Raw genomic sequence first — 13,451 nt, 5'->3', positions numbered from 1 at the left:
GATTGCGTTTTTAAAAACAGCTCACCACATGGGTTTGTAACAGTTATTACTACTTTGTTTTCATGAGTAAATTACCTTTGATACCAATTAAACTAGCTGTTTTCCCCCCATATAAAAGAGAACAGAGCTCTACCAACACTGTGTATGGAACAAAATTTGTGACTTCTTGCAACAGTAACTCTAATGAAGTTTTGCTGGCATCATCCCGAAGATAACTCCACAAGAGTCAAAATAGGATCTCTGATCACATTCCCCCCCCGTGTTGCACAGCTTGGGATTCCCACTCTAGACTAGACATAGATAAAATATACAGCCATAAGAAAACCCAAAGGCCTTTCATTTGTTCCAGCTCTTTTCTAATTACAGCTGGTGACATCAATAAGATTTACAGACAGAGCAAAACACTGCAGGGATGAAGATAACTAGCCATAAACAGTACGTTCTGTGGCAACCAAAGCCAGACTGACTTAAAAATCCAGACTATTTTTACCATCCCAGGAGAGTCAATGGGAGTTCAGGGTACAGAGTAGGATTCAGCTGGGAAAAAGTCACCTTCCCTGGCAATTCCTCAATACGGTGCCATTTTAGCTTAAAACAGCATAGTGATGTGTCATATACATACACAGCATGGTTAGCTGGCAAGCTTGAAGAAAAGCTGTGGAATATCAAGCAGATGATGTTATTCAGCTCTGCCCATTACACAGCAAGTCAAAGATCAATGCTACATGACAGAGTCACATAATGCAAGCCCAATTAGGAAAAACTGTTCAGCATTAAATTCAGTGCTGGGGGAAAAGAAGGCAAAGAGATCTCATTCATGAAGAGGTGTTTCCCATCTCAGTAATTTTGATACTTGAATAGAGGAAGTCAATAGACTTGGCTTTAGGTGAGGAAAAGGAAGGATTACTTTGGCCCTACAGCATTTAAGAATGAGCAAAGCTAAACTGTAAGTACAGGCTAAACTTGGGTACCATTGGCTTTGGTAATAATTGTATAAATTCCATCCATTTCCACAAAATAATTTTATTAGATACATGAATACAAAAGATTTACAAATATATTAGTGTTTTCAATGCTGGAGTATAGAAAGTAATCTATATTTGAAGTCACACACACATATTAGTAACTCTGTCTCCAAAATACTGCATAAAAATACTTGGATTACTACTATGAAACTGACCTAGCAGTCTCTTTCTCTCTTTGTCAGAGAGCTTTGAATCTTCATCGATAGCTTTCAATAGAGATAATAGCTCGTCTTTTGTGGTCTTCTCTGTATTGGAGCGATACTCTCTCTCATCAAGTTTTTGGCAAAAGGTATAGCCTAAAAGGAAACATGAGACATTCAGATAGTTAACACCACAGTCAACCACCCACGAGATTCTACAGACCCATCCTCCTTTAGAGTCAAATCAGTCATTGTTACTGCAAGTCTTTTTGCATCATCTCAGTCCCTTCTATTTCTCATCTGGGTGCCTGACAAGAATAAAGAGTTCAGTTTCCACTGGTACCTGTTATCTTACTAGGATCTTGGCCTTTCTGCAAAGCCACCAGTTTATTGCTGACCATTTTATGCAGCGTCCCTGGGATCTTGAACAGAAAGACAAGACAGTCAAACAGCAGCTTAGAAAGGCAATTCTGCATATGCATACAAGATAACAAAAACCTGATCATTTTCTAGCACTTACCTTTAACACGTCTTTTTGGTGATCCACAAGGAACAAGATCAGGAGGTCAGTTTTCCCTCTGGATAAGGTTTTATTGTTGATAATAGCTTTAGAGAATGTTCTTTTCACAACCATCCTGTTGTCACTCTAAAGGATAATGTGAAATAGTGATCAGAAGAGGATAATTAGTCTCCTCCTTTAAGAAGGGCACTGCCTTTGTTCTTCTAGAGTCCTTGCTTTTCCTGTAGTCACATATTTAAGCTACAAATGTGTTTCTGACTAGTATCTGGGACCTCTAGATTTCAGTAAGCGTAAAGCAACATGTAACAGTTAAGTATGCACATTTACCTCATCCTGCAGTTTGAGCTCAGAATTATGTGCGGCAACAGCCATGAAGTAAAGGAGTCTTCTGAACTCTTCCCTGACTTGGCTGTCTAGAAGTTTCAAATAGAGTTGAACAGCTTCTAAAGATTGCTCCATCTTCCCATTCACTGGGGAGAGATAAAGGTATCTATTGCCATATTTATTTAAACAAATGTTACAATAGAACACCTAAATTAGCCACTGAAGAAAAGTTAACCTCTCTAAACAGAACTGGTCAAAGCAATTCATTCTCACAAAAATTTCTCACAGGCTGATGAGAGCTGTTTGCATACAACCTGAGAACAGCCCACAACCAGGCTTTTAGCCTGATATTTAAGAAAGCTCACTTTCAATTAAGTTCAATTACACTTCAGCCATCTTGAATGGAATGTGAAATACTGAAAAAGGAAAAATGGTTGTTTAGAGAATTAGTGACCTCCTGTTATAGAAATAAAGGTCTACCAAGAAATGAGGAATATGTCCTAGATAAATGGGCTAGCTTGATGAATTAATTGCAAACCATTCTGTAGAGCTTCGCTAAGTTTTTAAGTGGCCTTACTATGCAGAATACCCATTTTAGATGTGTGAATTATTTAAATGAAGTAGGTTGTACTAGTATCCTCCCTTATCATGTAGGGAGGAGGAATGGGATATAAATGCAAAATATTCCTACCAACATGGAACAAGAAAAATAATCAAGGCAGAGAAGGATGAAAAATAAGGAGAACAGGGATGAGGAGATGTTAATTGATGACTAAAACATCACAAGCTTTCTAAAATACTGTCTAAATATAAAATTTAAGAAATGTACATCTCTATGGACAAGAGGGGAGAGTTGTGAGTGGGATACAAAGCATCCACACAGCTTTAACTTTAGATCTTATGGCCTAAGTATTTAATATTAGGCCATATTTATATTTCATTTCCAGGGACACCAACTACCACCAAATTATAGCACTCCAGTTTCACAGCCATTCTACACATAACTGAACACAAACTACAGAACTGCATATAGTCAGGACCAAAATTGCTCTTTATTTCAAAGCACAGTCTTTGTGACTAGAAATTAAAAAAAAAAACCTTGCAGAAGTCAACCTTTAAGCTTGGCTGCTGTAGTAAATACTCAGTTTGTCAGTACATATCTCACATAAGCTTAAGGAATATAGCTTTATTTTACTTACCTAATAGTTCTGCAATTCCTGAATGAATTTCAGACGCATGGCTTAACAGTGGCTCCTTTTTTTGGCTGTAGTATCTACCAATATTTTCAAACAGCAGTAGTTTCCATGTATCTGCTTTATCTGGTTGATCAGGCAAGTTCCGGCTAATATCTACCACCATATGATCGGGAAGATATTCCAAGCAATCTATTGCTGCTGAGAGCCATTCATCTGTTCTAAAAGACAGAATGGTTTAACTTTGTAGCATTACTTACTGATGCCTTTCAGAGTTGGCTGCACTGTTTTTCACAGAAAGTAAGTAGACTGGTTTCTCACTGCATGGGAGTACTTAAATACGTTAGAAATTGACACAAAAAAGGACACATTTCCTGACACACTCAGGTAGATCATAACCATATACCTCTGTTATGTATTTAATCAAGATGAAGAATTAGTAACCCACACAGGTAAACAATCACAAGCAGTTAAACCTAAAGTTAGTGATGTCCTCTACTGTTAGACAAGGACATAATTATTGCTAGATAAACAGAAACCTGAACCTCGATCCGATTCAGGTTGGAAAAAGTTTTTCAGACTATGTTTTTAACAGTTTCAGGCTCAGCATTCTTGGCTTTTTTAATATAGTAGGAGAAACTAAACTATTCCCTCACAGGTAATTTTTAAGGAAAACATTTCAACGTCATGGCAAAATGCTCTATTCTTTCCTCAATGCAGCAAACAATTTCCCCTCTGAATAACATCAAATACTACCACTGCATTCAAAAACTCTTCCAGTGTTCAGCACAAATTGCCTCAGCTACTTCTGGTTTACAGCTTCACAATTGGTATTTGCCAATTAATCCAGTCAAGTCTAACAGGGAGAAAAGTGCCTACTCGCATCCTTTCTGCGGTACTGGAGACTACTGCATTTCTACCCAAAGATCAACCGTGCTTTACATCCCTATGAAAGCAGAAAGTTTTTCAAAGTTGCAGAGGTGAGTGGGGAATACTTACTGTGAGTCACTGAAAGCCTTGAGAATCTCTCTGTCTAGGTAGTTACTTGTGATGACATATCCAGTTCCCTTCCTTGGCTGTGGAAGCTGAGGTCTGATCTCTTGGTGCTCAAGTAAAGACTCAAGGAGCGGAAGGTCTACAAGCTGCAGCAGACGAGCAATTGTTTGTTCTTGCCATACTTCATTAATAACTAGAAAGGGTGGAATACACAAAGCACATGGAGATTCAGCATGTGCAAAAAGAGAGATTATGAAAAGACAACTCCCCTTCCTCCCATCAATCCTAACCTAACAGATTAATTTTACCAAAACAAAGATTTACAGTAGCAGAGTGTGGCCCTTATCAGCTTTAAGTGCTTTTTATCACCTCAAAAGGAAAGAATTAGCCATTTGTTTATTTAACTACAAGCGTCGGAGAACTGCTTTTTGGATAAGCCTGAAGTGCCTTACATTCTTTGTGCTCCAATTTGCAAGCCTTCTTTGTTCTAGATAAGGGATTAAAAAAAAAGTGTAACAGTGACACTATCCCTACCACAGCTTCCACAATTATGATCTGGCTCGAGTTTTGAGAGTTTCTAGGATGCATTAGCATTTTTAACCAAAGGAAAACACCACATTAGATCATAGTTTAGTCTGAGAGAGAAGACATGCATTGTCAGGAACCATTTCACACATTACTGATGAAGCGCCGGACAGTGCAGATACACAGTTAGAAAGCTAGGGAGGAGTTTTAGCTAGCAGTAGCCTATTGGCCATGATTAAGTCAAGCATGGAAGCAGTGCAGGTAATTGAGTATTATGAAGAACGTTCATAACTTAAGTCAAGCTCTACACAATTGTGTATTCTTCTCCACAAAATTCAACACTGATTTATTTCAGCTAGAGATAATGGGTCCCATCTGATGACATAAAAAGGTAAAAAGCAAGCCTGCAACAAATACGATTTGCCTTTGTTATGACATGGTGTTCAAAACAAAATAGTATGAGAGTTTGACTCCCTCTCCAATCTGACAGGCATAAGCCTTTCCAGTCCTACAGTTATTATCTTCCTTCTCCCACAAACAAATGACTGAGACATTATTTGTCTTACCTCGACGGGACAAACTATCCGAGATGTTTACTTGAGGGGTATTTGCAGGCTTTAAACTCAGGTTTTCCCAGAGATCCTCCAAGCTTTCTGGTTTGACAGGAGTAGAGTGAAACAACATGCTCTTCTCATGTCTGAAATTAAGAAACAGTTTTTATATATATTTATATCCATATATATGGATAACCAAACATATCATGTAACATACAGGTATGGATAACTGTCCAAGATTAAAAAATGTTTTCTCTATATGAATATTTACATAATCTTCTCCTGCCTCTCCCCTGCCCGACACTTTCTCTGTCCAAGTGGCACAGGAGAATGTATGATACCTTAAAGAACTATTTGCATGCAACAGTTGCATGCAAGTGCATAGTTCCTCTCTTGGAATTGTCACAGCTGGCATCAGCAAGCTATGTCAATTACCACAGAGAAAATCTAAGAGGAAATGGTTAAGGAAGGGAAATTATTTCAAAAACCCAAACAAAATTCCCCCTCTCAAAACCTCCAGCGTTTTAAGACATTATTCCTGATGGCGAAGTGAAGACAAAAGTTAAGAGCTGTTCTTGAAAAATCTAGAACGTGGTTGCTCCGTAGCAACATCATTCCTAAAGTTATGTGGCTTGTTCATGCCATCAACTAATGGAAGGCTTCAGAAACCCGTCACCCATTTCCACACGTTAGCTGGTTCTTCTCATAACTGCTTTCACGTGCTATCGAGTAGCTAGCATAACTCCAGCCATAAAATTACTATTCCTCCAAGCGTATTTGTTTAATTTCAATTTCTATAGCTTCTTTGTTTTAGGGCACTGCAGAATCCTTTTGATGTCCGCTATCTTTGCTATGTATGTGACAAGCTGTATGTATCAATAGATCTGTTCCTTTCACTAAATGAAGAAATGTAATCTAAATGAATCAAATGTAATCTGTGCCCTGCCCAGAAGAAAAACACCTTCTTTCTACACTAACAGAACATGACTGTTTGTCTGATATATTCTAAGTCTTGCTTTAACAGCCCTTGTGATGAATATATTTTTCAATACCACATTTGATTAAAGTGGTTTTAGTTTCTCACAAATTCTCCTCTTTCCAAATAAAGACTTGGGACAGTTTGCTTCAGCACAGAACAAGAGCTAGTCAGGGGTGGGGAGAAAGGAAGAGGGTAGAGAAGCAGAACCAAGGAACTATCCATTTTTAATCTCTGCTTCTAGAATTTTCTGATCAGTTGGGTTGATGTACCGAAATTCGCATTTGCTACTCTCATGAACACATCAATCACATAAGGTATTTTCTTTTTAGGTCAACACTATTTGCAATTTTCAAAAATGCATATTGCTAAAACTACATGAATGTAGTTTCTTGTAAGAATATGTTGGAATATGTTCAGAGATGAACACTTGACAAAAACTGTTTAAGAGAAGACACTTTGCCAAATAACATCTACATAGCAGTGTGTTCTGTTTTGTGACAGTTTAGTTGGTACCAGGATTTTCTTTGCCCACTCCTAAAGAGACAGGGAAACAAAACCTCACAATTGCACTTCCCTCTGGTTCTATGATGGCATGCAATAGCGTAACAGCAAAACAGCCTGCTACCTAGCCTAGGAACAAGTCATACACACACAAAGAAACAGATGAAAACATTTCAAAAAGCTAAATTTGAAGTGTAGTGAAGCTAAGATAATGAAAGAAGAAAGCAATTTTTACCTGTTTTTTTCCTTAAAAACTAGATGGATTACTGGCTTATGCCAGAGCTAGGTGCACAGTGACTAAAGATTGTTCCATTGCATTAGCCTGATGCACCCGAATTCCAGTTGGTTATATTGGTTTAGAGCCCAGGAGATGAGTATCTGTAATGAACTTAATTTCTACTCTGCTACACCCCTCCCCCAAGGCGATGTGATAACAGACACAGAAAACAAGTAACCATGCAGGCTGAATGATTTACTCACTTCAAATTGCTGTTTCCTACCTATCTTCCACCCACAAATATCTGTATAGTATCTACTTTTCTCCCCTCAGGTCCTGTAACTGTACAACAGTCTTCCCTTCTCTCTCCCAGAATACATAACATTTCCCTATTGAAAACATTTCTTATCTTCACGTTCCATGTACTAACCTTTGTGGTGTACACTGCTGGTAGTCTTTATCAAGTTCCATTTGGTTTGAGACATTTGTGAATCTGTAGAGGCTACTGCTACTGTCTTCAAATACAGACCGTTTGTCTTTTCCAAAGACCCTAGTTGAAACAGCCTCGAATACTTTGTAATCCATCAGTGCTTGACATACACGCACTATTTTAGCACGGGAAATATCAACATCCCCAAAATACTTGTTCTGTAGAAGATGGGCAAAGACAACATCCACCGCATCTGAACCAATAAAACAGTCATGATAGCACTTCAGGTTCTGGCGACGCTTTTTCACTTCCACTTGAGTTTGAAGTGCATTGATAATGCTGCTCCAGACATATGTTGCTCCAAATGGTTTCTGCGCCAAGCTAAAGCCTAAGAACAGAGAAAGCATAAAGACTGAATTCATGCTGCAATTAGAAAAGAACTGCCCCCTTTCTGGCTACTAACTTTCATGAATCTTGTAAGGATTTAAAAATCTGTGAGATTCCCAGTTTGGTTTGGGTTGCTCACGTATTAACATCTTGTTACTTTCTTAGCAAGTCTGCCTGCATTGTACCAATGTATCTCTCTCTGGTGGTTGCTCTCGTTACATTAGCCTGAAGCTTTGCAACCTGGAGCTTCTAACTTTTTTGGCCTGTCACTTTGACACTACCCTTCTGCATGCTCCTCCATCACCTAATGGTTACACTTGCAGAACCTACTCCTAAGCACACGTTCCCACAACCAAAAGCTAGCTGTATGTACTTGCAGCTGTATGTCCCCAGTTCCTCTACTAACACAGACAAAACTATGCATCTGGGCAGGGGAAGAGGGAAGCAGGGATGAAGAGACACATCAGAACCTTGCTTCCTACAGGACTGTGCATACGCACAAGCTACCTAGTATCAGTGCTTAGCATATCACTAACAAGATCAAGGATTCTCTTGAGACACCGCTCACTCAACACTTATCACACAGAACTGCCTTCTACCACCACAGCTCCAACTGAGATTTAAGCTCTGCGTACTCAATGTCACTTCCTTGAGCCAACCAGTCTTTCCTCTGCCAATAAAACCACTCAACTATTACTCATTTACCAATCTGATTAAGAATAGCATGCTGGCAACTAACAGTTTGACCAAAGGCTAGACTCAGCCTCCACAAGGACTCAAAAATACAGAATATACTTATGAAGTTTGCAGGTGGCACCTAACTGGGAAGAGTTGCAGCCACCAGAGAGACTAGAATTAGAATATATGTTTCTCAGCAAATCAGATGAATAATTTATTAAGAGAGAAAGCAGAGAAAGAGGAGAGAAATCAAAAGCTGAAGGACAAAATATGGAATGAGGAGTTGGCAGCAATCCTACAGAAAGCCATCTGGGGTTATGACAGACCTCAAACCAAATGAATTAACAGTGTGATGCAGTGTTCAAAAAAAAACAACATGCAACTCATTCTGGAACATATTACCATGAACATTTTCCACAGAGATGCAGTAGGTATTTTTTCTGTTCTGTTTAGTCTGAAGTGGCTTTAGTTAGAGAATTGTATTCCAGTTTTGGGCATCAGAGTTTCCAGCTGATCTCCATCTACCACAGAGCCCAGAAATTAGCAAGTTGGCAGGGGGAGGGGGGAAGTTAGGGGGACAGTAAAGGTTGAAAAAAGAAAAAAGCAGGGAACACAATAGCATTTGAACGCACCATCACTGTTATAAAGGACAGCAACAGTTATCTTCAGAGCCATTATCAGATAGACACCTGCTTTCTGAAAAGATTCATGTCAGGAAAAAAAAGGTTTTTAATACAAGACATTGAACCAGACTAGATAGTAACTTTCCAGGACCTCCAGTTTCCAAAACTTTAAAAGTACAAGACAGACAAAGCACACACTTGCTGATACTTTAACCTGATGACACCTTCAGGTAGACAGAGCAAACGAAACAGAATACAGCATTTGCTTCCAGCCTCACGTTTTAATAGCTGACTAGCCTGTTTGGAAGAGGGGGGGGCGTGGGAAACCAAACAAACCCAACACCACTAAACATACATCAACGCTGGTTTCTGTTGCTAAAACAAATATCAACACATACTACCTTCAATAATTCTACTATTAACCACTGCTTTATCACCCCTTCCCTCCACACACACCTTGCAAAATCTTTTTTGGGGGAAGCGGTATTAAGCGTGGCATTAAGTATTAATGTTACAAGGTTTTACAAAGTTAAGGTGCTCGAGGTGGGAAAAAGGCAGAAATTGTTCTCAACAGGCGACCTTTAGTCCTTTACGTCGCATTAACAACCCACCTGCTTTTTAACTTGCTTTCGGGACAGAAGCAGCTGCTCGAGTCTCCCTGTTACTCGCCGCCGCCCGCAGCCCCGTGGGCACTCGGCAGGCACCGCGTTCGCGCAGCGGCCCCAGCCGCACCCCCCTCGCCCGGGCCGCGGGGCTGCCGCACGTTAGCGAAGCTGCGCCACCGCGGCGGCGGCCGAGCTCGGTGAGGGGCGGCGGCGGCGGGGCAGGCGCGAAGCCCGGACGGGGCCTCCCGGGCGGAAACGCCTCCCTCCACCGGCGGCGGAGAGCGGCCAACTTTTGAACCTCTGTGGAGCGGGGAAAGGCGCCGGCACGGAGCTCCCGGCGGGCAGGGGCCAGGCGCAGAGCGGGACGGCTCCGACCCCCCCAGCCCGCAGCGGGGTGGGGCGGACCCACCTCCCCTCACCTCACCAGCTGTCCCCAAGCCCGGGCTGAGGGCACCCCGCTCCCCCCCAGCCCCACTCAGCCGCCGTCCCGCTCCCTGCCCCGTACCCGGCGGCCTGGCGGCGGGGCTGCAGACAGCACTGAGGCTCAAAGCCGCCGCCTTCTCCCGCACCGTGGCCATGACCGACGACGACGACGACTCCACGCACTGGCGCACCGCGCGCCGCCCGCGGGGAGAGGTAGCCCGCCGAGGGGCGGGGCCGCAGCGCCCGCGCCCGCGCCCATTGGTCGCGCCCGGGCCCGGGGGCGGGGCGCGCGCGGCGGCGGTTGAACGGCTGCCCGCGTGCCGCCGGGCTGCCGCGAGGCGGGAGCGCCTCAGAGCAGCCGAGCGCGGAGATGGCGGCTCGGGGGGCGCCGAGGTGGAATTGGCCCGCGCCGCCCTTCTTCTAAGGGCCTGCGATGGCAGAAAGAGCAGCCAAAGCCCGTCTAGACACCCCGCCCCAGAGCTGCGCCCGGGCCCATCCGCCAAGCGGGCGTAGCCTGACCCGCGGCCGGACAGATTTAACAAGATTTCGTTTCTGTGGATGTGAACACCAGCAAGATCTACAAACAGCGGCTCTCTTCAGCGGAGACGGGAGAAAATGCAGCAAAGAGTCTGTGTTTACCAGCGTCACGGTTCTGGTGCGAGAGGGTACCGCTGCTCTCAGCCGAGTAACAGCACTATCTGCGCCGAAACACCGGAGCTGTAAAATCCCTGATGCTTCCTGCAGCGATACAAACGCTACCCTACATTCCTACCAACAGGATATACAACCCTGTTATTAGAGCACAGAATGCAAATTTTTCCCTGTATTTACTGTGTAATTTAAAAAAATCAAACTTACCAGCTCTAATTTCTTTAAGTTAACCTGAGAACAGGCCTCGTACATGACTGTGGATGAACAATTAAACAGTGTTCTTGCTTGTTACCAAGACATATGGCTTGAAGAACTGTGTGTGTTGAAATTTCCCTCTCATGTCTTATACGAGCTGTTTGTTATAGCAGCAGCCATTTTTTATCAGAATGAAATAAAAAACTCACTTTCAGAGTAATAAAAGTTTTTTCTACTGTCTGCAGGAAACTGCTGAGAGATCCAACATCATTTTCTACCAAGCATGGAGTATTTTGATGATTCTTACTCAATGAAAGTGTATTAGAACATAAAATTCAATCATGTTTTTGGACTGATTTCAATAGGAGCAGACACAAAGCCAAACTGATCTCCATGACAGACAAACTCAAAAGTATATAATGCACATTAAAGACCAAATAATATAGGTATTACAAGTGATACAAAAATTCATTTTGAGTTCTCAGATTACCGAACTGTTGATGGTAGTTTTACAAAACAAAATCCCCTGTGAAACTTTAGCCTGTTGTATGAGTTCCGTGCAAGCAGGTATAAAGTGCAGGACATCTGCTATCCACTGAAGCTCGTCAGTCTTCTTTTATCCTTATTTGTCACACTTAAGGTAGGGCACTGTAAGTTTGTTCATCGTATACAAATGAATAAACAATGGACTTCATTTTAAGCTGTGAAAAATTGGATACAGGGAACTAGATCCCACAAACTTAAGGCAAACAAACATTTCTTCATGTTTCACTGACAGAGCAGTAAAGTATTTAATAATGGAGTTCTAAGAGTGGAAGTTCTTGTTAGGTTTCTTCAGATAAGGAAGTCTTAAGCCCAGAGAAAAAAGAATCTATTCAAACTGTAGCAAAATGCTAGCCTTTGAAAATGAAAGTTCATATTGTTTTTCAACAACAGGAAGTGGCAAACTGAGACTTCTTTCTTGGGGGAGAGGGGAAGATGTTAAAAAACCAGATAGTTCTGACTCACAGGTGTCTGTTTTGACAGTTGCCATTAAGAACCTAATAAGAAATATATAATGCGTGGGTCAATGGGGATTTCCATGATACATTATTCTATTATTCTCTACTTTTGTAGTAGTTTGATGCTAGACTTTTTTGATGCATTGCCAAAACACATTAACTGCAGATCAGTAAATACCCGAGTTCATTTTCATTTTTGAAAACAATTTATTTTTGCATAGCTGTTGAGATGAAGTGATGTAGTCAATCATTCTGCAATGGTGCACCACAATCTTGAGAGAATTTAGAACTACAAAGACTTTCAAATAGGAGGTGTACCAATCAGTTAATGAGAACATTACACCTTCCATCAGAGGACAATTTGTCAAAATACTGCTTGCAGGGAACAGAGGGAACCACAGATAACGCACCGTGAGCTGCTAATCTAGAAGGCTGTAAGATTTTTATTCTTGTATTTTATTACTAGTAATCAGCAGCCTATCCTGGATTCCTGCCTTTGCCTCCGTATTTCCCCACAGTGACCACAACCACAACACACCAGTTTCTCCATGGGCAGATGGCAGCTATTGGCTGGTCAGCCAGCTGTTCTCAAACAGTATCTGGTATCAAAGGATGTTAAAAAATGCTAGACATCTTTTTGTATTTCTTACAATAACATTATTACAAAACACTTTCCTAAAGCACAGATACACTTTTTACGTAATTATTAACATATACATAATTAATTTGTATTTTATATAGTCATTTTAAAGAATGCAATCTCCTGGAGCCAGTACGGTCATTCTTAGCTGGTGTAATTCCTTAGACTGTGGTGGAAAGATCTCAGGATGAAAGTGCAACACACTGTATTTGGCTTCACCTTCCACAGTGGTTTCCCCAAATTAACCTCCATAAAGTTGAACGCAGGATGCACAAGACACTGCCAGTTACAAAGACATAATTAACATAATTCATTCCTCAAATCACTCAGGACCAACTTAGTAGCATTCCTACATGCACATGGAACAGTAACCTTGCTCTAAAAGCAGTTCCACTGAAAAATATAGTACTACATACAGAGACAGATGCCACTGTAGGTAATTATATCATAACCTGGTCTGTGGGGTGTAAATCTGCAAGGGAGATTAGAAACAGCACCAATGAAAGAAGTTTGATGATACAGAAAGCTTTACTGTTGGCTCTCTATCTAATAATGCTATGTGAAGTTGCACAGAACAAGTTTGTGATTAAAGTTTGTGACTAAAATGTATTTTTAACAAATTGTGCAGCTGAGTCCTAATTTGTACAGTTGTGTCAGATTCTTTGAAATCGTTATAAAGAACTTTTATAGTGAGGAACAGCAAAAGAAAAATCTATTTTTATTTATTTCCAGGTCATCTAGAAATGCTCCTACCAACTACAATAAGATCAACAGAGTGGCCTACGTTTTGAAGAATTTACAAACTTAAGTTTTCAAGAATTTCTGTAAGTCTCATGTAAGAACT

The 13,451-nt window shown here is 41.2% G+C and overlaps 1 protein-coding gene across 2 annotated transcripts; it reads right to left on the bottom strand.

The window, feature by feature from the left end:
• Window positions 1–1,031: 1,031 nt before the first annotated feature.
• DEPDC7 (DEP domain containing 7) lies at window positions 1,032–10,332 on the bottom strand. 2 transcript variants are annotated; one of them, XM_072863621.1, is made up of 9 exons: window positions 10,203–10,332; window positions 7,405–7,792; window positions 5,290–5,420; window positions 4,202–4,391; window positions 3,209–3,423; window positions 2,013–2,155; window positions 1,686–1,811; window positions 1,509–1,587; window positions 1,032–1,321 (listed from the first exon to the last, which is right to left on the bottom strand). In XM_072863621.1, the coding sequence occupies exons 1-9, from the start codon at window positions 10,273–10,275 to the stop codon at window positions 1,107–1,109; spliced, it is 1,560 nt and encodes a 519-aa protein (XP_072719722.1). In that variant the 5' UTR covers window positions 10,276–10,332; the 3' UTR covers window positions 1,032–1,106. The 2 variants fall into 2 exon arrangements, with proteins under 2 accessions (XP_072719722.1, XP_072719723.1); XM_072863622.1 differs by lacking the exon at window positions 1,509–1,587 and having other exon boundaries at window positions 1,104–1,321.
• Between the last annotated feature and the right edge of the window lie 3,119 nt (window positions 10,333–13,451).

The sequence above is a fragment of the Ciconia boyciana genome, chromosome 6 (genome assembly GCF_034638445.1).
Source record: "Ciconia boyciana chromosome 6, ASM3463844v1, whole genome shotgun sequence".
Classification (NCBI taxonomy): domain Eukaryota; kingdom Metazoa; phylum Chordata; class Aves; order Ciconiiformes; family Ciconiidae; genus Ciconia; species Ciconia boyciana.
Note: the sequence above shows the minus strand (reverse complement) of the source record. Positions and strands in the feature narration are given on the sequence as shown.

What these genes read in the sequence shown, in the direction of transcription:
- DEPDC7 (XM_072863621.1), bottom strand. Translation starts at nt 10,275, where the DNA reads ATGGCCACGGTGCGGGAGAAGGCGGCGGCTTTGAGCCTCAGTGCTGTC. An exon ending in AGGAATTGCAGAACTATTAG is followed by an intron (nt 2,156 to 3,208) that starts GTAAGTAAAATA and finishes ATCTCTCCCCAG; the next exon opens with TGAATGGGAAGATGGAGCAA. An exon ending in AGCTCAAACTGCAGGATGAG is followed by an intron (nt 1,812 to 2,012) that starts GTAAATGTGCAT and finishes ATTATCCTTTAG; the next exon opens with AGTGACAACAGGATGGTTGT.